Source organism: Notolabrus celidotus, chromosome 21 (assembly GCF_009762535.1).
Source record: "Notolabrus celidotus isolate fNotCel1 chromosome 21, fNotCel1.pri, whole genome shotgun sequence".
Taxonomy (NCBI): Eukaryota; Metazoa; Chordata; class Actinopteri; order Labriformes; family Labridae; genus Notolabrus; species Notolabrus celidotus.
The window spans coordinates 24,863,612-24,889,815 of NC_048292.1; the positions used below are offsets into that span (position 1 = coordinate 24,863,612).

General features: G+C 39.6%; 1 protein-coding gene across 2 annotated transcripts in view; it reads left to right on the forward strand.

Annotated features, from left to right (window-relative positions):
- ano2b (anoctamin 2b) overlaps window positions 1-26,204 on the forward strand; it is a 107,501-nt gene that overhangs the window by 60,465 nt on the left and 20,832 nt on the right. For both annotated transcript variants that reach the window (XM_034674095.1, XM_034674096.1), the window contains 9 exons: window positions 302-376; window positions 614-815; window positions 2,799-2,910; window positions 3,044-3,101; window positions 3,641-3,741; window positions 11,882-12,024; window positions 20,769-20,921; window positions 22,606-22,658; window positions 25,056-25,234. In XM_034674095.1, the coding sequence (XP_034529986.1) occupies window positions 302-376; window positions 614-815; window positions 2,799-2,910; window positions 3,044-3,101; window positions 3,641-3,741; window positions 11,882-12,024; window positions 20,769-20,921; window positions 22,606-22,658; window positions 25,056-25,234 (1,076 nt within the window). The remainder of the gene's footprint in view (window positions 1-301; window positions 377-613; window positions 816-2,798; window positions 2,911-3,043; window positions 3,102-3,640; window positions 3,742-11,881; window positions 12,025-20,768; window positions 20,922-22,605; window positions 22,659-25,055; window positions 25,235-26,204) is intronic.

The following is a 26,204-nucleotide window of genomic DNA, read 5'->3' on the forward strand; positions in this document are numbered from 1 at the left end:
AGGCGGTGAAAAACAGATGCTGCTGCCTCGTCTTTCCATTATATTCTATACAAACATGTGAGAGGTGTAAGGGTAACTCTGACAGTGTTATTCACATCAGGACATCGCAGAGATTTGTTTTATATTCACATCTGAAACCATTCGAAACTGCTTCTTTCCCTCTTATTCTCTGTTTTGAGATGTCTCAATAGACCACTTTATGTTCTGCATCACAAACATCCCAACTAAGTGTGACGGACCATTTACTTTGTATGAATGACTGACAGGTTCTCCTCTCTTTCCCTCCTTTTCTTCCTGTTAGGCTGTGATAGAGAAGCTGACCTGGAAAGATCGTCTACCTGGATACTTCATCAACGTTTCCTCCATCCTTTTTATGGTCAGTGTAAAAAATCAGGTTAATGCTGCAGTTGGGATCATACATTTTTTATCTATGTATGGATGAAAGCACTTTGAGTTGAAACATACACTAACATTCGCAGCTAATGTACATAAATCATTATATGAGTGACCTACATTTGAAGTATTCACTCCAGCCTCAACATTGAGAGTGTCAGACCGACACAAGTAAAGACTCATTTATTATTATTATCTCTATCTTCCTCTCTGCTCTTAGTTCGGCTTGACCTTTTCAGCTGTTTTCGGCGTCATCATCTACCGAATCACCGTGTCGGCTCTGATGGCGATGAGTCCAGATCCGGAGACAAAGTCCAACGTTCGGGTGACGGTGACAGCCACCGCGGTCATCATCAACCTGGTCGTCATTCTGATCCTGGATGAAATCTACGGCGCTGTGGCTCTGTGGCTGACTGAGCTAGGTATGGAAAACACTGACCTTTACTCCCTTGGTGTGGTTACACTGACAACCATTAAAGTGCAGCTTTTAAAAACATGAAAAACCTGAGAAAACACAAAAGAGAACAAAAAATAAACACAACCCATCAGCTGTCTACAGCTACCTTTGTCAGTGCTATGCTGTCTGAATTATCAGAGGCAGGTAATGTAAGAAATGTGCCCTCTAATTTCAATGGTAGAAATATACTGCATCTTATCTGTACACAGAGTCATTTTCACACTTTATACCTCTCCTAAATAAATAAAGACGACGTTGGCAGTGTTCATCTTTCTTCTGTTTATGTTTAAGGCTTTCAGCTCTTTTAGGTGATTTGTTATTACCATTGCTTCCAAACTATTTAATTTTCAAATGGCCATTAATCAAGTGGCTTCTGTAGTTTAATCGCAAATATTTGCATTTTAAATCATGTCTTAATTTTTTTGTATTTTTGCATTTTAAAGACATCTTTTAAATCCATCAAAACAATGTAAAGCAGTTATTATCAGTGTCTTGATTTGTGAATCAAATTCATATAAAGAAATGTACTTGACTGTTATATTTACTACTCTAATAACACTGCACTGCTTAGGCAGTGACTGTGAGGCATATGACTCTCAGTATGTCACCCTAAAGACGTCACTTAGACCTGGGCTTCCCACAAAGTTGACTGGTCTGCATTCAGTTGCCACCAGGCTGTAGTTAACTTCTTCAATTAGCTTCATCCACAGGTCTGTAATCATTTGGTTCCTCCAAATTCATGCTCTGCCAGCTTTTGTGATTCGGTTACCTGTCGACATCAGTCTTATTGGCTGTACCTGTATCCTTAGCTCAAAGGTGGTAGCTTAAATCTTTAAGTTCTTCTGATGTTTTCATTCTGTTTGACAAAAAGTGCATGAAGTTTATTGAAGTGAAATGTTCAATTTGAGAGCGCCATATTGTCAATATCAATCATTACAGCTGCAGGAAGAAAGAAAGAAAACAGCATAGGATTTGCAAAAAAAACAAAAACGTTCATTTTGTCCCTTAATCACATCCTGATTAACAGCTGAACGCTGACAGACCCCGTTTTTTTATTCCTCCTTCTCTGGAATTTCAGATAAATTTAGACAAAATCAGACAGGTCTTTCCTTCTGTACCTTCATCATCACTAATAACAAACTCAGGTGCTTCTGTTTTGTCCATCTTGGCATTTTTCCAAAATTTAAAGAGTTAAAATCTGATCAGAAATGTAAAGTTGGGGCGCTTGTGGTATAGCGGTCTAAGCACCCCACATACAGAGGCTACAGTCCTCGTCGCAGGGGTCACTGGTTCGATTCCCGGCCGGTTGACCACTCCTGCATGTCTCCCCCTTCTCTCCACTCCCCAAATTTCCTATCTCTCTTCAGATGTCCTATACACTAAAGGAAAAAGAAAGCCAAAAATATATCTTAAAAAAAAAAAAAGGAAGTGCAAAGTCAACATTTAAACGTTATCATTCAGCATCAACGTGTGTGAGAGAGAGACAGGAAGAGTGCGTCGGCCTCTTTGAGGACCATTTGATGAAACTTTGATGTTTTCATGCTCCAGTCATCCCATCAGTCATCCCAAGAGGTTTATACCACATTAACATTCATATTCAAAACCTCAGAAATAGAGGGAAAGAATCAAAAAAGGAAGAGTGTGAGAAAAAGGAAGAGGAGAGTGAGGATTTGCCATGTGAGAGGTGCATTTTAACCTACTTCCAGCACAGTGATTATATCATGATTCCAGGCCAGCAGTCAAAGGAGAGCCTATTTTTTTTACAAAGCAGACATGCGGGGAAAACGAGCAACTGCAGGAAACACAGTGTGGGAAATTATAACGCAATCCATCAAAACAGATTGATTGTGAAATCTTGTGTCCTACATTTCATTCAACATCTAACTTAACTTATCATCCTGTGACCATGTGGAGTTTTTTCTGAGTTTCTCTTCACCTGTCTTTTCAGAAATCCCTAAAACAGAAACAAACTTCGAGGAGCGCCTCATCCTGAAAGCCTTTCTGCTCAAGTTTATGAACGCATACGCTCCCATTTTTTATGTGGCTTTCTTTAAGGGACGGTAGGTCAAACACAAAACCATGTTTCATTGTAATAGGACATTCTTACCTCAGAGAATAGAATAAATAAAGAAATCACTGCCAGATGGATCAACTTGAAACCAGTCCTAATCCAGGCATCTTCTGATTTTGCAGGTTTGCTGGTCGACCTGGAAATTATGTGTACGTCTTTAACGGCTACCGGATGGAAGAGGTTTGTTATCCAACTCTGTTTTCTGCCAAAGTCTTCAAATTCACTTACATCACAGCAGTTCTGTTTGAGATCAAAGACAAGACACAAAGATACAAACATTTGACACATAATTTCAAACACCTAATAAAATAGTCAGAGGTCTGCGATGTCTTTATGATCTGTAAATAAGCCCAATATTGAATGATAGAACCAGCTTGTGTACAACAGAGTGCTTCGGTCTGACCTTATGTATCTCAGGTTTGCTGGTTATAGTTCACATTCACTGTTCAGAGCATTGCTAGGATCAGAGTCATTACAGTCTCCATGTTTTTATTAAAAGCTGATTCATAAAGTCTCTTTGTGGTTGGCCTGCATCCTTGAACAGGTTTTCTTCCTGGTGGAGTAGTTGAGACTTTAATGTGGTATTCAGACTTGTGTGCGGTCTTACATTACTGTAGGACACTCAGAATCATAGACATAAAAGCAAAACAAAATTTATTCAGTAAGAGACGAAGTGATAATAAATAAGTGCATATATGTATTGTGTGTGTCTCCCTCAGTGTGCACCCGGAGGCTGTCTCATCGAGCTGTGCATTCAGCTCAGCATCATCATGCTGGGGAAGCAGCTGATCCAGAACAACATCTTTGAAATTGGCATCCCGTAAGTGGACTGTTACACTCTTTATGCACATGCTCACTTTGAGGTTGAAGGAAGTTTGGAGATTGGGGATGCAGAGGGGCAAATAAAACAGCTGTCCAGCAGGAAGGGGGATGTTTCAGCTAACATCCAATGAGCCAGTGACCGGCAGTATTCTCTCTAGACAGAACTGTTACATTGGTGTATTTGTGTAAGTTACTTTTTTTAGAATTCACTTTTTATTGTTTTTAAAACGAGAAACACACAAAAAAACACTAAAGTCTGAAGAATAAATAACATTTAGAAAAAAATGTAATAAAAATAATACAAAAACAAAATATATTGTCACATAAAAAGCAGTTATGAGGAAATTGATGGAAGGAACAAATAAAAAAGAATAAAAATTAATCAGCATTTTAATAGTTTTGTACAGGGAAAGCACTGCGATCCGTGCATTGCGATTACTCATATACCCTCATAACAATCATATACTTGGCAAATGTAATCCTCAGCAATTAACTTTTTTTAAACACGAGATAAGATTGTGAAAAAGAGTTGCTAGAGCCAGTCAACATTGAGGTTTTCTTTTACTTTATCTTCTCTTCTCTTTCTCATTTCATTTTGGGAATGCAATCTAAACTTTAATATCAGGCTTAAAGCTAGGGTTGGTAGTCACGGAAAACTAGCATGAATTTGAATGTAGCATTCCCTTCCCCCCGGAGCTCCTCCAAAACGACGCCTCCGCTCACATGCACGAGCGCCGCTGATTCACAACCATATGATGGTGACTGATTCCAAACCGATCCTCAGCACATGGTTTGTGTTTTGCACTACGTCAACTCATGTCTCACTCAGCGGTAAGAAAACACCAACACATTCTCATAGGGAAAGTTAAAAACACAAACAAACATGAAATGTACACTCAGAGAAGAACGGCAGGACAGGATTTGATTGGTTTCATCATTTGGCTCCTGATGGCAGGGATTGGTTGGTGTTTTCCCAGGTTTACTCCGGCTGTAGATAGCAGCTTTTTTTACCTCTTTTTTAAGAACATATTATGTATTGATTACCATCGAGACACACAAGATCATTTTAACCAGTATAACAAAAAGTGGATCTAAATCTGACTACCAACCCCAGCTTTAACTGACACTATCACATACACTGCTCTATTCCAACATCAATACAAATAAGGTTGGATAAAAATCTATTCAACAAAATTTGCATTGCGATATCATCAAATTAAATTGTTGGTTGAGTGTATCCTTACCTCCCTATTATCAAGCTTTTTGTATGATCAAACTTTTAGAGCTCCTCCTGGTAACTGGCTGCAGTATAGGTCCTAAAGCCCGCCTCCTCCATTATAACAGATTAAACATGGGTCAAGATGAGTAATTAAAGAACATGTCAAATACATTTTTCTATGACATACTGTGTGTCATGACAGTCTGTTCTTATCATACTGATTTATGTCTAAACCATCTTTTTTCTGAGAACTGTATTTCTAAGTAGTTCTGATGTTTAAACAAAGATATATTACATAATGATTGACAACTGTGTTGACAAATGAGGCTCCTGCAGTGACCTTCACTGGGCTAGCAAGGTAGAGGAGCAACAGTGGGAGAAAATGTATCAAACACCTAACACGAGAGTCATCAAGCTCTATAACTGTGAGTGTTCGCTTCAGTTCAACTTAAGGAACTTTTCTGCCATGGACCACATCGACCTGAGGGGTCTTAGACTTTTGTTGAGGCTAAGATAAGCACATGTTTTGGTTAGTGGAAGGAACGTGGCATTAACCCCACTGCTCCCCCTGCCAGCTTCTTCTGCGCCTGCCTTGGCTCCAAAATATGCTCCAGCTGAGACAGAACACTGATGTCCATCCTACTCACCCACTCTTTAAATCTTGGTACCAAGCAAATCCTGATCCAGCTAACAGAGCATCAAACCATGCCCTGGCCAACATGTAGCTGCTGAAAGCCTCAGTACAGTGAATGGAGACATATTCATACATCCATAGTAATTAGAGAAAGGGCTTGACTTAACCAAACCCAGACATGCTGGATTTGTTTCTTGTGGTACAAATGAGGTCTACCGCTTTGCGTGAGACACTTTTGTGTAAATTGGAAATATCCTTTGCTCTCAGCCCAACACAGAAACAACACCTACGTATATCCACACATACTAACTCACAGGCACTTACAACATTCCCTCTCCCCTGTTTTCGTTCTAATAACATTCCTCCACATCTGTGCAGTGGCACCTCATATTGTGTAACAGCTCTGCTTCTACATGCAAATCCTCCAGGTTGAGTTCAGCTCTGTTTATATCAACTGTCACACAACAGAGGGGCTTCTTCTGACTTCAGGCCACACTCTCACTACTGCTGTAAGCACAGTTAGACCTCCGACCTGTTGGGTGATTCTCATCAAACATTGCAGCTTCTCCAGGATGTCCTTAGGGATCAGTGAGTCACAGCTCATACCATCACATCATCTACATACCTCCTGCTCATCTGCTTCACATTTATCCACTAAAAGGCATCCGCACCTTGGAGCTAACCATTAAAACCAAAGTTTCTAACAGAGGGTTGGAGCAGTTCATGAGGAATTTCTGGAGTTAAGGCGGTACATGAGAGGTTTCCCAGGTTTAATACATATTTCCTGGCCCTAAAATCTTCACAGAGATGTGAGAGATTGACCCAGCCTTTAAAAAAAACCCAAAGTAATACCTGAACAGATTGTGAATGGGCCTGCTGGACCGACCTGAGCCTCACCTAGTTTGTCTCAATCCAGAGCTGATGAAGTCATGATAGAGTAACATCAAACAGTGTTATTAAAAAAAAATGTTTTGGAGCAGTGCTTTAATACTCATTTATGGTGATGATACATTCAAGGAAAATCCTTTAAGCTTGAAACTTTTAGTAGACTCCAAAGGCCCGTCTGTATCCTTAAGAGGACTGAGGCTTAATGTGCATGTCCTCTCAAAAAGAATCCAGGACTGTGGAGACTTCACAGCGGCGTCCTGAACGAGTGACTGGCACTCACCGTCACCGCTTGCTGAATTATAAAAGAAGGGTGTGTTTTAGCTCAGATTTGGAGGAGCCCTCAGGACAGGAGAGTCGTGTCAGCTCATAGTGACGTGCTGAAGTTTGAAATGGGGACTTGGAAGCGTGCAGCCCCAGAACTGGGTCACAGTTTGTGTGTACAGGAACTGTAGATGCCTCTCCACGGTACAAAGAGGGAGAGTTAGTGTGAGGTGAAAAGGACAGGTGCTTACTCCTGTTTTTAAAATCAAACTGAGTTGATTTATTTTTATTTGGCCCTGAAATCATAATCCCTGACGTCATAATCAATGTAAATCTAAAAAATATAGCTTTCAAGAGGGAACAACAGTGTCTATCGATATAGATGTAAAGTGTGCGATCAAACAAAGCGGGGAAATCGATGAACAATAAGTTACTCTCTGACTTTTCTCACAGCTGTTACACTATTGAAGATGTATAAGCATGCTGACACTTCCACATAGAAGTGCAAGAAGGAGCAGGATTTGGTTTACTCTCAGCCGAAGTCACGTTTCCTCCTGCCTCCTGTGTGTCTCTCTGCTCTACTCTCAGTCACAGCCACTACACCACTAACTCTGCATGAGTTTTGCAAATACCAGGATCTGTTCTGTCCTTTTAGCATCTTCAAAAGTCACACATGTTGCATTTATGTCTTGTCCAGGGAGACTGAGAGCAGAGGAGAGGAGAGAGACGGCGATGTCACACCTGCAGACTGTTGACAAAGAGCTTTATGTAACTGTGACACCCAAAAAATGACCACATTAGGAGGAAAATCCGAAAATACAGACAGAGTACACTGTGTTGGTTTCCCACACCACCACACAGCCCCTTGTCATAACCCGACTTGTGAGCCATGATAAAAAGATAAGAGGACAACAAACGAATTAAAGAAACTAAGTTATTTATTATAAAAGTAAATTAAATAACCACCATTAAATACTGTAACATCAGTAGTGTACATGTGGGTGTGTGAATATGGTTTATGAGAGGTGTTGATGAGTCCACAAACACAAAAGTCTAACTAAAGGAAGTTGGTGTGTCATGGGGAGAGTGAGAGAGTGGGGTAGCAGGAAGCCGGCCTTTTATCAGGGATTAATCAATCAATCAGACTTAACTTACAAAGCACTTTTCATATAATGACATTGTAACACAAAGTGTTGTACATAGAAACAACTTAAAATAGAATAGATTAAGAAAAAGATTTTAAAAAGACCCGCCCCCATCCTAATCCCACCAACAGCCCTGACCACAAACCCACCCCACAATCCTAAATTTAAGAACACAATAAATGCAACAATAGTAATAAAAACCATAAAAATAAAATAAAAATAAAAAAGAAGTTGCTGAACGAACTGAGGAAACACTCTCATGATATCTTAATGAGGAAACACTGGAGGTAAAATAAGATGTTAAAACTCAACACAGGAAGATAAACTCACCAAAATAAAATACATTTCTAAGATAATAAACACTAAAATATTAAACCTTTGAAAGAAAATAAGATTCCGTACTTAAAAAATAAAATCAATAAATACATAGATAAATAAAATAGAATAAAAGTGACTTACATTTGAACTAGATAATAAATAAATAAATAAATACAACTTTTTTAATTATGAATGAAACTCAGTTAAAAGTGAGACTGAAAAGGTTGGTCTTGTGTTTGCTTTTAAAAATGTTGATGCTCTGTGCAGCCCTCAGATCTTCAGGTAGGGCGTTCCACAGATATGGGCCGTGATGATAGAAACTGAGTCTTTGTTGTAACTTTTGGTACCATTAAAAGTCCACTACCAGAAGACCTGAGGGCTCTCACTGGCTCATATGATAAAAGCAAATCTGAGAAATAAGGATGGTGAACCGGGCCCAGGTGCGCCAAATCTGAGGGGATGCAGCCAATCAGCATCACTCCAGGCACCTCTAGGGAACATAATGCAAATTAGTATAACCACCAGTATAGTTGAACAAGCAGGGGTCATCACACCCTCTAGATTTGAAATGATAATGTAGAGAAATATTTTATTTCGGTTTACACATTTTAGGAAAAACGCCAATCACTGCCAACAATATATCAAATGTCTGTCTCCAGGGTTTTGTAATTATCTTCCTTGTGCAAATTAATTATAGTTGTTTTTATTGTGTTTACCTCTAGGGGGCACTACAACACTGAAACAGATTCAATTCAAAACACATCCAGAGAAATGCTGTTAAAATGAAACTGGTTCATGTTTACCTGGTTAGCAGGTCACTTTTCATACACTGAGTAGACTCTGCAGTTTTCTGATATGATACATCATCAATTACAAAACATCAACCCTCAAAATCACATCCAGGCTTTGAGCGTCAGATTCTCAATTTAAGACTAATAAACAGAAAGTAATAACAACCTCATGACCATATGGAGAAAGCTTCAATGTATGAATGAGGGTAAACACAGTAACACACATGTACTGTTTATGACTGTGTGTTTTTAAAGAACAGTAAACGATTCTGCATTCAATGCCTCCTCGAATGATTGGTACCGTCTATAACTCTTTAGTGTTTGTGCATGCATGCACGTGTGTGTGTGTGTGTGTGTGTGTGTGTGTGTGTGTGTGTGTGTGTGTGTGTGTGTGTGTGTGTGTGTGTGTGTGTGTGTGTGTGTGTGTGATAAACTCAAATAATGTGGTCAAGCATTTAGCTGCTTTTATGAGAGTTTTACAAGCAGAGTATATTCAGTCATATACACGACCACATGCATATACAGTACTTGTGCACATTACTCACATTGTCAAATAAGTACTGTATGTTAACGCCACTCAGACAGTCATACATGCATCATTTGACACGTTAATGTACACGCTGCATATGGACACAACACAGGTATGACAGCACATGAGGCACACACTGGGGGAAAGTGTTTGCACAGAGGCCTGTAGTTAGAAAAACACACATAAAACGCTGCATACCTGCCTCTGCTCCCCCGCTGTTCTCTTCTCAGCAGCACTTTGTCAGCATCACAGTTACGTTCAGTGCCAACCTGCTTTCTGTGTTCGCGTCTGTGTCTTTGAACACAGTCAGCTTCTGGCTGTTTGTCAGTCGGTTTGCAATTAGCTAAACGTTAAACATTACTGTACCTCTGTGAATGCTGGCTTGTGTATTATGTTTCACGAGCAGAGACTGTGTCTGTCTTTAATGTTCCAGGGAAAGTTTCTGAGTATATTTCTCATACCACCCATCGTGTTTGTTAAGAACACGGTTCAGTCCTGTAGATTAGGAAATATGAGGATATCTGTTTTTCACACGGACCAGGATTTTAAATTCAGGTCTTCAGCTGCAGCAGAGGGGTCAGGTGCAGATTTAACCTTCAAATAATAAAATTGAAAAATAACTACATTTTAACGAGCATGCATAAGTATGACCACATGTGGCATTTGAAGAAGCTTAACTTCAATTAAAGCCACCTGAATGTGACAATATTTAACTTTGAATTACTTTGTTTCTGCATCATGCTATATAAATAAACCTGCCCTGCCGTGCCTTTAATCCCTTTTAAATAAATGTCAAATAGAACATGTGACAGACCGCGATGCCAAACAGCAGAAATTCCCCGTGACTGTTTGCAAACTGTTCACTGTCCTAAAGCGTTCATTTCATCCCCGGGTGTTTCCTTTGATTGCATGAAAACATGTGCATAGTCTCAGTGATGTCCCTCATTGGTTACTGAAGAGGCGTTTTGAAGCAAGCTGAAAGCCAGGTGCAAGTTAACTCAGTCAGACCCCAAATAATTCAAATGTATGTTGAATTATTTGCCTCAATATCTTCAGAATAGATGGGTAATAAAGTGAAGTGTGTTCAAATAGAGAAATGAGCTGTAGACAAGTTGATTTTTGATTGGAATTTTTTGCATTTCTGCATTGTCTTCATTTGTCATAGATAAGGGTTGATGCTTGGATGATTCTTACAACAGTTTGTCAGTAGGATTTTTTCACAGAGGAGCACAAGTGCTGGGAATTTAAAACTCAAATGTATTACAAACATTTTTCAATTCTTAAAAATCAACCTAAAATGTCAAGGAGAAAAAATAAGAATTCTTTCTTTTTTTTTGACTTCAGAAATAGAGTCAAAATGGGGAGAGAAAAATTTGACCTGTACTATTAATGCAAGATATACACTACCAGTCAAAAGTTTGGAAACACCTTCTCATTCAAGGGTTTGTATTTATTTTATTTATTTTAACACTGTAGATTAATACTGAAGGCATCAAAACTATGAAAGAACATATATGGAATTATTGAATGAACAAAAAAGTGTTAAACAAAGCAGAATATGTTTTATATTTTACATTCTGTAAAGTAGCCCCCTTTTTCCTTCATGACAGCTTTGCACACTCTTGGTATTCTCTCAGTCTGCTTCATGAAGTGGTCTCCTGGAATGGTTTCTAATTAACATGAGCCTTGTCAAGAGTTCATTTGTAGAATGACTTGCCTTCTTAATGTGTTTGAGACCATCAGTTGTGTTGTTCAGAGGTAGGGTTAGTACACAATGGATAGCCCTATTTGACTACAGTTGTAATCCAGATTATGACAAAACCAGATTATTTCATAGTTTTGATGTCTTCAGTATTAATCTACAATGTTGAAAATAATTAAAATAAATAAAAACCATTGAATGAGAAGGTGTGTCCAAACTTTGACTGGTAGTGTATAAACATACAGCTTGGTTTTTAAGATTAAAGTTGGAATGTGAAGAATGATGGTAAAATTCTCAAAAATCAAAATGCTAAATGCTAGAATGAAAAAAAAGCATCTGATTTATTTTGCAAACTTTCAACTCATACTGAAAGTACCTTGTTGGATTTATTATTTGTACTTTATTCCATCTTTTTTATTTGTGCCTCTTTTTCTTTGGTATTGTTTTTGTTTGCAGGAAATGATAATAAATATGCTGTTCATTTTGTTATCTAGTCTCTGCTTACTCTTCTCTTCATTAAATTAGATCAACAGTTCTTAAATCCCTCAAAGCGTAAGTAAACACATTATACAGAAGAATGTAATCTGTGTTAAATCCCTTCTTCTTTTCCTCCCCTCACCCTCTCCTCCACCTCTCCCTCCGCTCTGACAGGAAGCTGAAGAAGTTGGTGCGTGCGATAAAGGATAAAGGATCTGCTGAGACAGAGATTGAGGACGAGAGACCTCCGAAGCAGTGGCACCTGGACTACGCCCTGGCCCCCTTTGAAGGCCTCACGCCTGAGTACATGGAGATGAGTGAGTCTGCACACACACACACACACACACACACACACACACACACACACACACACACACACACACACACACACACACACACACACACACACAGAAATACCCTCAGTGAGCAGCCATTGAGGCACCTCCATGCAGTCAAATGGACACTCCTGTACATTACTGAGAGTTGTTATGTAATCAGAGAGTGGGACTCGTGACTGTTTCCTGTTTACTCCAAACACTTCATTCACTTCTTGTTGCCACAACTACATTGTTTTCCCAACATTGTTCCCAAGGCATTTTTAGCCCCGACTTCGATCTTTTCTGAACCTGTAAGTACAAAAGGTGTCGCACACGCTGGTTCCATATTTCATTTTCTTTTATTTGATGACATATTGTTGAAAAATTGTTCCTCAGGTCAGCAGACAGAAAAGGTTAATATTGTGTTTGTGCAATATGAAGATTCAGTTCACAATATTTAGATTAAATATCTTATAAGATATTTCTAATTTAAGAAAGATACAAGAGAGAAGTAAACATCAGCTCATGATTAGCGTCATACTCACTTCTGTCTAAATATCTAAGTTTTCCTAAAGTTTCCTATAGATATTAAAAATGAGAAAACCAGTTTGAATAAACATCAAAACCACAAAAGGGTGCCATTAGAAAAAACAACAAAATTCAATATCATAATCTGTTCAGTCCATGAGGTGTCAGGGTTCTTCAGAAGTTGATCCAATAGTGTTCTCAACTGGAAAATAAAACCTCCTCTTGGAGGAAGTGACGCCTTATGAATGCTGACGTATCTTAAAGAGAAAATGGGATAATTTCTGAATCTAAAACATATTTTTTTTCTGCCTGATCATAATCAACCCTTTACCAAAGCAGTGGGCGTTCACTCATAAAAAAAAATTCTGTCATTTAGCTTTGAGGACTTTATGGGAGAGCGCCGACTCACTGTATTCAAACTAAAGATTTACATTCACGTCCATCACAAACCAAAGCACATAAACACAGAGGATTCATTCTCTGATGAAAAGCTTTTCTGTTCTCATGCATCATTTATCTCACTGTTTACAAAAATCTACATGGTTGAGATTTAACCTTAAAAGGCCGACAGGAAATGAATGAGTGACGTTTTATTTTGAAATGCTTTCAGCTTTAATCATCATCACCTGTCCGCTGCCTTTAACACGGTTACTGTAGGTTTCTGTCGGCTCACAGGAGGAAGCAGAGAACTAACAGAGCTCATATAAGGTGCTTTGCATGTTGAGGTTTCTCTTATTCAGAATAAATAATCTATTGAATTCACTGGATTTCAGGTGGTGACTTAATTTTTTTGAATGCTTGATTTTTTTCTCATATGAACCTGTTAAATAAAATATAGTCTAGTTGCTCCTCTTGGAGGAGAAAACAGTAGTGGAAAAACGCTCATTTTTTTTTTCTGCATTTTTACATGGTTCAAGTCAAACCAAGTCAAACCATGTGTTGAAAGCTGGCAGTGCCTAGGTTTGGAACCCAAGTTCTGTCTTTTTACTGTTGTTGGCACAAATAAAACATGGTGTAAAACAACTGTAAATCAACCTGATCCTGACCTGGACTGGCAGGCTGAGACGAGATGGACAAGGATGTGAGGTGAAATTCAACAACAGGGAAAAGATAAAAACAGAGAGCTGAGATGAAGTCTCTACTAAAGAAAATGTGTTTTAATTTTCATGTTACAATCATGACAGTCTATAAAGTTTCTGCTGAAAAAGAAGAAGAAACAAATTCAGGATTTTAACACAGTCCATGTCTGGACGGAAGCAGGGAGACTGAAAATGTAGTTTTGTCTGCTGCTTGTTAAAACACAAGTGACTAATACAAATACGTGTTCTGTCTTATTACAATTACATAACAACCAACGTTAAAGCAACAGAAAGACAAACAGGAAGCTAATTCAGAGTCTTTGATGAAGTCTAATAACTCTTTCCTTTTCACAAACTTCAATATTGTCATATGACCCTTCAAATGGTTCTGTGAGGACTCCCTCGGTTTGACTCCAACCGCAGAAACAAACATCTGCTTTAAAGTTGTCCATGCTTCCTCCTCAACTTCTCAAAAACCCCCACTTCTGCAGATTTTCAGACAATAATTTGCTTTTTGCCTTGACTAGAACTATGACTGTCTGTATTTCAGCTAAACCTTAAAGTTTAGATATTCCTGCTTTATGCCCATCATTATTTTATTAATAGAAAATTGTAGTTGCAGGAAAAATCTAATTAAATTTAGGTTTATTTTAAGCTTTCAGTTTTTTTTCCTGATTCATCAAAACAAGTTCTCCTCATTGAGGTCAATTTCAGGTGAAATGATTTGAAAGGTGGAGAGACAATTCAGCAGGCTGTAAAGTCGACTAAATCACTGCCTGCGAGGGAAAAGTTACTGTCAGTAGCTGATTAGGAACTACAGCTGTTGAGTGTTATGACTATGGGTGAACACACACACACACACACACACACACACACACACACACACACACACACACACACACACACACACACACACACACACATGCACACACACACACACACACACAGAGAGAGAGAGAGAGAGAGAGAGAGAGAGAGAGAGGGACTGCTTCAGGCTGTCTCCTGCACTATTACAGAATTACAACCTAGCACAGACGCAACAAACCAACACCTGCTCTGCCATATATTTCCTTTGGTTAAAAGAAAAGGCCTTCAGGTCAGATAAAGAAACATTGAGTGAACTTCAGTGTTAAGATGATGTTGTTAAAAGTAGATTTTGCTATTTTTCTTTGACAAACTACTGAGGGTAACAATATGTGACCTAACAATATGTATCCTCTCAGTCATCAAAGTGGAGTTTATACCATTTCTGGATTTTGTGTTTTTTTACACTCTGGTATTTTTTTTCAAAGCTTGCCAACACGCTACAATCATAGAAAGTAACCACAGCCACAAAAGACAGCCAGAAATGAAAATGATTGACATGAACCTCTCACGCTCAGTTACCACAACTCTCACACTGAATCAGTGAGCTGACAGAAACCACACAGAGTGGTGACAGATCAAAAGTCACCATGAAAATGTTCAAGGATTTGTGTGCTTTGCTTTTTTGATTAAAGTGCAGCTCATCAGAACAATGCCTTATACTCTGATGTCCATTAGCATGCTTAGATTGACATATGAAAAATAAACGTTAAAGATTTAGACAAGCTGATGTCATCTCTTTGTTTTTTTCCTGATGTTTAGCTGGTTGTGAATCAGATTGAAATTGATAGTGATGTTGCTTTATGATCCATGAAAGCAAACAAAACCATCACTAACTAGGCTCAGGATTTCTAAACTGAAATTTCTAATGCCTCAAACCGCTGCAAGGGGGTAGATGTCAGACGATACAACTGAAGACAACTTGTTCGAAAATACCTCCCTGGTATGTACAGGACAAGATCAGCAAGGCTGTAAGACCGATATCTTTGCCCAGAGGTGGCGCATAAATCTACACAAACCAAAAGTTGCTCTCAGCAGCTTCAGGGAAATATTAGGCAACGAGCTTGGTTTCAAACGAGGTGTCTGATGTTTTGATTTGTGGTGCTTTAATTTGTGTTTTGCCTTTTGAAACTTGCTGCTTTGTTATTTCAAACAGTCATGTAAACATTCAGAATTCAGTGGAATTTTAAATGACGGGAAGCAATTATTTTGGAAACACTATACGTTTTTTACAAACAGCAACCTCCGGCTGCAAGAATTGAAGCCAATGCAGAAGTGTTAAAAACTGCAGTTCATCGAGTGTCCACTTGGGGCTGGCTCTGGAATTACCGGAAACCACATACACACAAATTGAACAAAGCCGATCTTTACAGCAGAAATAAACATGTTTACAGCCTGGTACAAAAGACGAGTGTAGTCTGGATAGCTCATTTCTCGATCGGCACACACTGTACGAGTGGTGAATATTTTCATAACGCAGCAATTTCGAAGATATTGAGATTAAAAGTCTTCCAATGAGAGGCACAGCTGACTTGATTGACAGGCGGGAACACTGTAGCTGTTGGCTAGGAGGCTCAAAGCCCGCCTCTTTACGTCACAATCGCTCGACAGCAGATCATCCTGCCGACGATTGGCTTCAAAACAGCGCTTCAGAAACAGATGGGTGACGTCACGGATACTACGTCCATTATTTATACAGTCTATGATTTTTTATTGAAGCTTTATTAAAGGTACAGTGCAGAACTTCCTGTTTGTGTCAATTAAGGTGCCCCCTGTAGACAAGGTGATATCATCATCTCTACTGGTGTTGTCCTGTAAATGTGTAACAACTCACTTTGAATATTATTAATAGAGATCATCTGGTCTGACACCTCACAGTGGTAACAGGCATTAAAAATAACAATATAGGAATTCTGAATCTTGTTGTAAATGATCTTGTTTGCTTGTTTAGTTCATAAAGTAATACGTTTCATAACCAGCTTAGAACTCCTCCGAGGCACTTTAAGTATAAGAAGTCTGACGCAAACTTCAAACCCTTCTTTTTCCTGGAGATCCAGAGTCCCTGAGGCTCTTCATAACTGCATCTGCAAGAGCTAGTCCTTACCTCTGATGGTGCAGTGATGTGATAATTTGGTTGTGATATGAGAGGCCTGGGGAGGTAGAAAGGAGTCTGAGCTGGTGTCGCTGCAAGGCACAGCAAGGAATGCCAGAAATGTCTGTGCTCTACCTGAAAACACACACTCACATAGCTGTTATATGTGTAAATGTGTGAACTTGTGTATCTCTGTGTGTACCTATAAATGTCTTGTGTTTGTGAGACCTGGTGCTCAAGTTAAGGCGTGTGTGTCTCCTTTGTGTGTGCCTGGACCAGCCCTCAAACTCATCAACCTCGGCTCGGGTAGAGAGAGAGGTTATTCTAAGCTTGCCCCATAGCGCTCGCTGCTCAGCTGTCGTATTTTCTTCCTTGCCGCTCTTTGTCTCAGTGTAGCGTCCCGAGGTGAAGCCGTCAGTCTCAGGCTCGCTGGAAACCCCCGTTCCCACACTGCTAAAGTTCCTCTGCTCACATCTGAGCCGTGTATCAGCCAAAGTCAGGCCAAACAACTCGTCTTTCTCATGTGTCCTTTTCACATTCTTTGGAAGCTGGTGGACGCTGTTTTTATCCTTTTTTGATCAATCTGACAAAAAGGTTTCAACATCGACAATTTCGCCAAAGTTCTATCTTTAAACTTTACCATCTGTTTTTGGATCACCTGTGTTTCTTTGTCCTACAGCTCAGGCTTAAAAGAATAGAATAATAGACAAAAATGTCCTTCCTGTCCCTATGAATCAACCTTCAGTAATAAAGTCCTTTTTATGGTTAGGACTCAACCACATATATAAAATGTATGAACTGAGGGCAAATTCACAAAGAATGGGTTGAAGCCTCTAGTAGCATCATAAATTGTGCATTAAGTGTCCCTGCTCTCTGCACCGCCTCAAGGTGTAGTCACCAATCATAGAAGGCTAATAAAACCCACATACAAACACCATAAAGCTTTACAGCTCCGTACAGTGTGCTCTTGTCTTGTGTCTCACTGTGGAGATGAACCATCAGCATCTTCACTCTGCTGCGTGGAGTCATGATGACCGCCCACTTCCTGTTGACCTCAGCTCTGTCCACATATACAGATGATGTGCTTGAATAGTAGGGGGACATGACATGAAGCTGTGAAGATGAGTCCAGAGAGACATGATACAAGTTTCACTGTCAGAACAAGGCATGTGGCTCTTAGCACCAGTATTTGCACATGTTTGCAATGGAGCTTGTTAGCATAAAATGGGCTTTTTTTAGCCCAGATGAATACATGACGGCTCATCTCAATATGCACAAACAAATGTTTTTAACCCTTCGAGTGTACTTTGTGAATCAGGTGATGCCTATTTGTCTTACTTGCAGAGGTTCAGCTGGTGCAAAGGCCATGCAGTACTTTAGCAAATTAGGCCCTTAGTATAGCTCTTATTTGATTTGCCAGTCTATCTTTTGAGCATACAAAATTCTGAAGTGTATAGCCTTAAGGCTGATTTATACTTCTGTGTCTCCCCTACGCAGCAGGGGCTGACACAGACATGAGCACCACATACTTGTGTGTTGATGTGTCCGTGTCGCGCAGCAATTCTCAGCCGAAATGCTTGAGGGCAGTGTGGTCTCTCTGATAGCCGGTCGCCTGCTTCCGGTCCCGCTACCATCTCTGTTTACTTTTCCACAGAGTTTCAGAGCGTGTTCTGTTAATCTACAGCTGATACATGTTGCTGTTTATCATACAGACATGATTACATGAAGAATAGAGAGGAGGAGATGAAATACAGAGCTGATGAGCGGGGAACCCGGAAGTGCTGTATAATGCGGGAAACACTATGGTGCAGAGCGGACCAATCACAGCACTTGCGGTCCGCGTTGATTCTACGGGTAGTTACATTTTGGAGGAGGTGCATGTCAGCTATGTACGTAGACCTCTGCGTAGGTACAGGAGCTACGCAGACCCCCGGTGTAGGGTATGTCGGTAGTATAAATCAGGCTTTATATCAATAAACATGTACTGTGTAGGCAGACCGAGGCTTGTCCTGATATCTGACTATTTAGAGTCAGAGAACTCTTTATTCTAGAGGTGATGTTTGCACATCCAATTATCTGCAAGTACATTTAAAATGTTATCTTCACTTTCAAGAAAAGGGAATCCTGATTACTGTACATTTGCTCTGCATCTCAACGTATTGATCATGCTAACATGTCAGTCTATCTGCATATCGGTCCAACGTGTTTGAAGTCAAAGAACTAGAGAAACAGAATCAGCCTAGAGGATTTAGGGATACTTCTTTTTTTTTTATTCAACTCTGTGTGAGAAAAAAATGTTTCCTGTAGAGATTATCCCCAGGCCAGATCTCCAACACTGCCACTCTGCAGCTGACCTCTGACCTCTCTGGCTGCAAAGAGAAGCTGCTTGAGCTGTCCAGATGCAAGATCTGTCCAAGGTGGGACAAGTCTTTTTATGGCACCTGGTGTTGCAGCTATTAAACTCTCATTAAGTTGATTGTAGAGAGTAAAAAAAGCTGCAGCCAATAGCTTCACAAAACCACTAAATCAGTTGGCTGTCTGTGTCATTTTAATGTGCTGTGCAATAAATTCCCACTTTTATTCTAAACTCACAGATTTTGTCTCTCCTCTCTCTGTGTATCTCTGCTCAATGTTTGCCTCTGTTTGTTTTGCATGTCAGACTGATAACTCATAGCTCAACACACTGCACACAATCTTACAAAAAGTCCCTGTTCAGCTGGTGCAGTGGAGAGTTTGACCTTAAAAGGCATCGTCTGAACCACAGAGCAAGCCCAAACAGACAGAGTGACTCCTGTCCAGAGAGATGACCGCTCACAGAAGTGAATCATACAGCTTCTTAGAAACAGAGTGAAGTGTATGATTCACAGGATGGCGCTTTGATTCCTTTAACATGATATAAATACATCTCTAATGTCTGACAGATATTTTTTTTAGCAACCTCAGTAAAGAAGAACATGTCCAAAGACTCTATCAAACCAAAGCACAGTGTTCACATGGGTGTCACTTTACACTACTACCCCTATCATTCTATGATGGTTTGTTGATGTAGATGTAAATGAAGCTCATGTCTAAAAGTAAACCTGATATATAAAGTCAAATAAGGAAATACATTAAAAATAGTGTCTTTTTATGGAAACACAATGTAAATGATCTTTCTATTTGAAAGCTCAAGAGGCTGCGATATTTCACACGCAGTCCCCATGATGAACACTGGTTTATTTTTATATGGCCACCACAGAGCATACACATATTTCCCATCATATGAAACTAATTTTCCCTTTAATAAACAATCCTCTCTCCCTGTTTAAGCTATCATTATAACATTTATCATAACAAAAGAGAGGCACACAAAGAAATTATCCATTGAATGACTAACATACAGTGACTGACACTTGAATTCAAACTACTTTTAGATGTATTTAAACACTTTTTCTGTATCTTTTCTTTAGGGTTCGAATCCCTGCCTTAAAAAAAGTACAGATTCCTCACAACCCTCTCCAAGTGGTTTCAAAATACCCAAACTGTGATGTGCTTTGAGTTTAGTATAAACAATGAACAAAGTAAGAAGCAAACACTGCCGAAATCTCTGGACCCTGCTGTGAGGCAATAACAAAAATAGAGAATATTTCGTAATCTTTTCAGCAGTACAGTACCATCTCACACATTTTGATAACCATGTTAGAAATATGACGTAAACTTAAACCACACAGGCATATGATCCAGCTGCAACCAAACAACTTTGAGGACGCTGTGCCCTGAGGTACACTTGTGTTACTCTGAGTATTTTATGTCCCTGATTTATGTTGTCAAGTTTGTCTTTGAGAGAACTCCAATAGCTGCTGCAGCAATCTATGGGCAAACACTCATTTCTATACAGATACCTATATCTGAGTGTGATCGGTGTAACAAGACACAATGATAGGAACAAACAGGGAGTGCTCTACATGTCTTAGTTATTAGTCTATTGTGTTGCTATCACCATGTTATCAACACAGTGTTTCTGTGTGAACTAAAGGCATGGGGTGATGATGATTTAGGGAAATGTGGGCTTTATTTCAAGACTTTCAAAAGCCACAGAGGGTTCATTCACTGAAGTGAATAAAACAGAATGTACAGTATGGATGGATTTTTTTAAACATACACACAGAAGCTAATTAAATGTTTATTTTTATTTTTTTCAGTCATCCAGTTTGGTTTCGTCTCTCTGTTTGTGGCTTCATTCCCCCTCGCTCCACTCTTCGCTCTGCTCAACAACGTCATCGAGATCAGACTGGACGCCAAAAAGTTTGTGACAGAGCTGCGGAGACCAGTCGCAGTACGTGCTAAAGACATCGGTAAGCTTACACATTTTTCTCTAGAACACCCCCCATTGAAACAAGGCCTCTTATCAGTTTTGTACATTATGTGGCTGACAAGGGCAGAAAATCTGCAAATGATGCAGATACAAAAACACATGCTGAAGTCCAAAACAAACACAACAGAGGAAACCTGCTATATAAGTCAAAACTGAATTGACAGCAAATGTGCTGCAAATACACAAATGATGCAAAGCCATAAAAACACAAACACTGAAAACACATGAGAAAGAAAGACTGCATATGTACACTTCACAAAGAAAGAGCTCCAGGACTGTGGGGATGAAACAGCACAACCATTAATATACAGTTAGTAGTGATTGTGATTAACACCGATAATGATTTACAGCAAGTCTGTCCTTGACTCTGAATCCGGAGAAGAAGCATGCACTGTGGGGATGGGAGAGGAGTTAGAGGGTTTTAAGACACAATTTCCCCCCCATATCTGTAGACCTGAGCAGGGGTTCTGGGTAACTGCCCCAGAAAACTTTGAGTGGACAAGAATTCCACTGCACTGCGAAGTGCATCTTCCTCCAGCTAAGGACCCCAGTTAGCCACACAGCTGGTGGTACAATAAGCTGACTGTTGGCTACAAAGCTCCATTAGCCATGCAGTTACTGCCAGCCCTATGCATCCCGGAGCAGCCTCACAGAGTCCCCCACTCAGGTCTCCAGAAATAGGGAAAAGATGATACCCGACATCGCTCTCTCTCCCATCACCACTGTGTGTTCCCCCAGGACCAGATTCAGAGTCAAGACCAGACTCTCTTTAAAGCAACAATGTGTAGAATTGGGAATATTTCACAACATTTTGCCCTAGGCTTCTTCATCAAACCTGATAAAGCAAGTCTCCTGGCAGCCGGCCACTATCACGATGTTGTTGCTCTCGACTTTTATCCCTGCAATTTGATCTCCTTTATCTTCTTAACCTTTTTACATTTTTGGTTTTACCCATAAGCTTTCAGAGGGCTTATCAATCTCATGATGATAATGATGTACTGTAAGTCTGGTGAAGGATAGCGTGTTCCTGGACTGACCTTCTTTGTAAAACTCGTCTTGATAATGTCAAAAATACTCTAATCCCCTTTGTGCCAGCTGATGAGATGTGCGCACCACCTGTCCAACTTTTTCATCCAGACTGCAATAACTCAATACCTATTGGATGGATTGCCATGAACGTTCTTGCATAAATCACTGGCGCCTAGTAAAATGTTTGCCAATGATGTGTTAGACTTTTACTGTCGCAACACAGAAAGGTTTTCATTTCAGGTTTTGAGTAAAAAAGAAAGTTTTACTTTTTGCATAGATGACCATTCAATCTGATTAAATTCAAATGTACTCTTCACTTGCTTGCAACACTCCAATTCGCCTTCGATTTACTTGGTGGTTTGGCTAATTGTCAATACAAGCCTACTTACTGTTTGTGTAAGCTTTATCTGTTTATCTTCTTTTTTGTGTGTGTTTAGTTTTTTTTGAGAAATATTGAAAAAATAATACTTTTCACATGTCTGCATGGTGGCATAATGTTGTTAGAATGAGGAATGAATGGTCACTGATTACATTTCCTCAGAAGCTCAAAATTTCCGACTGTTTGGTTAAAGACCAAACACATTATAACCCCGTTCTCTCTCCTTGTTCTCTCTCTCTTTCTCCATATTCTCTAGGTATATGGTACAACATACTGAGTGGAATGGGGAAATTCTCAGTTATTATAAATGTAAGTATTAATGCAATGTCCTGCTTTCTACTGTCTGCTCATTGAATTAGTGATGAAGTCAGGTATGTTCACACAAAATGCATGTAGACATGTATGCCCACATTATGTACTTTAGGTGATGTTGCCTTTTAAAGGTCTCACAGAGAGCACTTAAACACTTTAATAAATCAATACTATGAATGTGGTTTGGAGACAAATATGACTCAAACTGTGGAAACACTTGGACGATGTATTATGTAGCTCTTGAAGGTTCCATGTAATTAAAAAACATGCCTATACAAACATACTTTAGTCATCCTCAAACCATGCAACTCAGAGAATGTGGATTTGAATTGGCTCCTGTAATGATGTAATGATCAGAGTGATCTGCATAGGCATGCAAGCAAATCCACTCCCACTCCAACCGTTCCTCCTAAGCTGTTGTGGTTTTACCTCAGATTTACAGAGTCAAGATGTCAAAGGTTAGAGCCAGACACACTAACTGCTCTGTTGTTGGTTGCAGAAACGAACACAAATTTCACATTACGCATGAAAGGCAAGAAAGTAGGGATAACTGTCAAATTTAAAGTACCACCCACTTGTGGTGCACTGTTGTGGGATCTTTTGGAGCGGGTGCCACATTTGTTTTGGTGTCTTTGCACCTCTGCATCCATTTACACTGATCCCCACCCTCCAACCCAGACAACATTCAGGCAGCCAATCAGTGCTGCACCTCATTATCATAGCAACTCTGCATAATCTGAAACTAAAAGGCTGCAGATCCTCCACAGAGTCTGAATTTGTCATGAATTTTGAAACAGTGCTTTAAGGACAACTATGGTGCATTGTAAAGACCTGCTTATACCATTATATGGCACCTTTAAGGCAGACTTACGGTTGAAAAACTCTGATCCCTGATGTCATTCAGTCAACCATTTGTTCTATATCATGTTATTATACTTTTTTTTATCTGTCCTTGAAAAATACTGTAAATAACTTGTGTCAAAATTTTATATTTTTTAACTCAACTCAACTCAGACTTTATTTTTAGAGCACGTTTAAAACAATCAGAGCTGACCAAAGTGCTCTACAGATCAAAAGCAGCACAAATGACAAAAATAACCCCAAACAATGCCAAAGATACAATACTAAGATACGTAAACACAGTTCAAATATATAATAGAATAATATAGAATAAATACGTTAAAATTTAATTCAGATTTTGCCAGATTTCCACTCAACCTTGATTAAAAGCCAGGGAGAAGAGGAGAGTCTTTAGAGATGATTTAAAAGCATCAATTGATCCCACAGAGCGGATCTGCCAGGGCAGGTTGTTCCAGAGCCGAGGGGCAGCCGCCAAAAAGGCTCGCTCACCTCTGGTTTTAAGCCTTGTTTTGGCGGTGACCAATAACAACTGACTCAACGATCTCAATGTTCTGGCAGGGACATGGTGATAGAGAAGCTCAGTCAGGTACTTGGGGGCTAGGCCATTTAGAGCTATAAAGACAAACAATATCAATTTAAAATCTATTCCAAAAGCAACCGGGAGCCAGTGCAGCAAAGCTAGGACAGGGGATATGTGGTTTAAACTTTATAGTTACATGGAAAAATACAACATACATTTACATTTTTTCATTCCATGTTAGTGACATTTTGAGTCAGATTTTAATGCAGAAGGAGCACATTTTTTTTTATCTTTATGCGGACACGTTTGGTTCATTGACCTAAAAAGCTCCCTGCGCAGGAGATCAGGTGTTACCTTCTTTTGCTTGAAACAAACATAGACTTCTCTGCTGGAATGTTTCAACACTTAATCCAGCTTTAATCATCTCTGTCGTGTATATGAGTATCAAATAGAGATTTATCTTCTTTGTTTGCCCTGAGATATCATCCGCCATGACCCTGACAGATCCCTGAATCACGTCTGAAATACCTTAACATCCTGATCTGCGGGGGTCAAGGTGTGTTTGTGAAGACAGGAAAGCTCTGCTCGGGATTTGTCTTTTGCCAACAAGCGAAATCTTGTTCCGTTTACTTTTAATACTAAACAGATTTGCAAAGGATTCCGAAAAACCAGCAGCAGGAGTTTTTATTTATTCTGGATCTGACACACATAAACTCACTTAAGCTGCTCCGGGAGCTTCAAGGCAATGGAAAACTGGGAGCAGACTTCCCCTTTTTGTGCATGCATCTTGCAATAATGTATCAGTACTGAAGAGAAATGTTTAAAGGCATTGCTCAAATGTAGGGTACTGTGTCTTTTGACCTGTGAAAACAATTTATTAGACCCTTATGCACCACTCATAGAGTTATATGCATACACAGTTATATGCAGTATAACTTGTCTCATGCATTTTTTTTCAACACCCATGTCAGAAATAATGTTTCACTCTCACTGCCTTTCTCTTCTCTGTGCAGGCCTTTGTGATATCCTTCACATCAGACTTCATCCCTCGGCTCGTCTACCAGTACATGTTCAGTCAGACCGGCACTATGCACGGCTTCATCGACCACACACTCTCCTACTTCAACGTTTCCAATTTCAAACCCGGCTCAGCACCACACAGCTCTCAACATGGAGAAATCACATTCTGCAGGTAGCACACACACACACACACACACACACACACACACACACACACACACACACACACACACACACACACACACACACACACACACACACACACACACACACAAACATGCATGCAAGTATGAAACAAAAACAAGTTAGAGATTAAAAGCAATACTCTTTCTATAATTAGCTTAAAGGGATAGTTCATGTTTTTTGAAGTGGGGTTGTATGAGGTACTTTTCAATAGTAATTGTTTCAATAAACAGTAAGGACATTATCCAAAGATTAACAAAGTGGGTGCAGGGTGGTCTGAAAGTGAGATCGTGTAGTTAGAGTTTGGGATGGAAATGATGCTCTTGTTATTGATTTTTTGGCTCCTGAAGGAAACAGAGAGAGCCTATTTTATTAATCTCACAAACTATGATAAAACAGATGTTTGCAACCACCAATCTGCTGAACCACACTGGATGTGACTACATTCTGCAACAAAGCTGTTGAGCCATTTTAACCCTAACTGTGAGAAGTGATTTCAAATCCTGACACAAAAATGAATCTTAACACCAATATAGCGTGATCTTCTTAGCCTCAAAGACAGTGCGCTATTGTATCTTCTATGCATTTTCACTCATGCCAGTGGCAAGCATTAGTTTCATAATACCAATATAAAGCACTATGGAAGAAAAGGTCATGGATGCCATCGCCCACAGAGGCCAACCTGCTGTTACATAACGCAGCAGAGAATTACGATGCAAGAATGCAGCCTTTGTGTCCAAGTAGTGTGGTACGTCACGTCTCAAACACGACAAGATACTGTGCGCTTTTAGCACTTACAGGCGTGAAATTGGCAAAAATATTTTCCAAGAATGGCGTCTACATCTTCACTGTGTGAAGCACTGTATGGAGCACGTACAGACTTCATCCAGGCAATGTATTAGCTGTCCTCTAAGCGGATATTGCCTCTAGGCTCATGGTTAAGGATTTCACTCTTTATG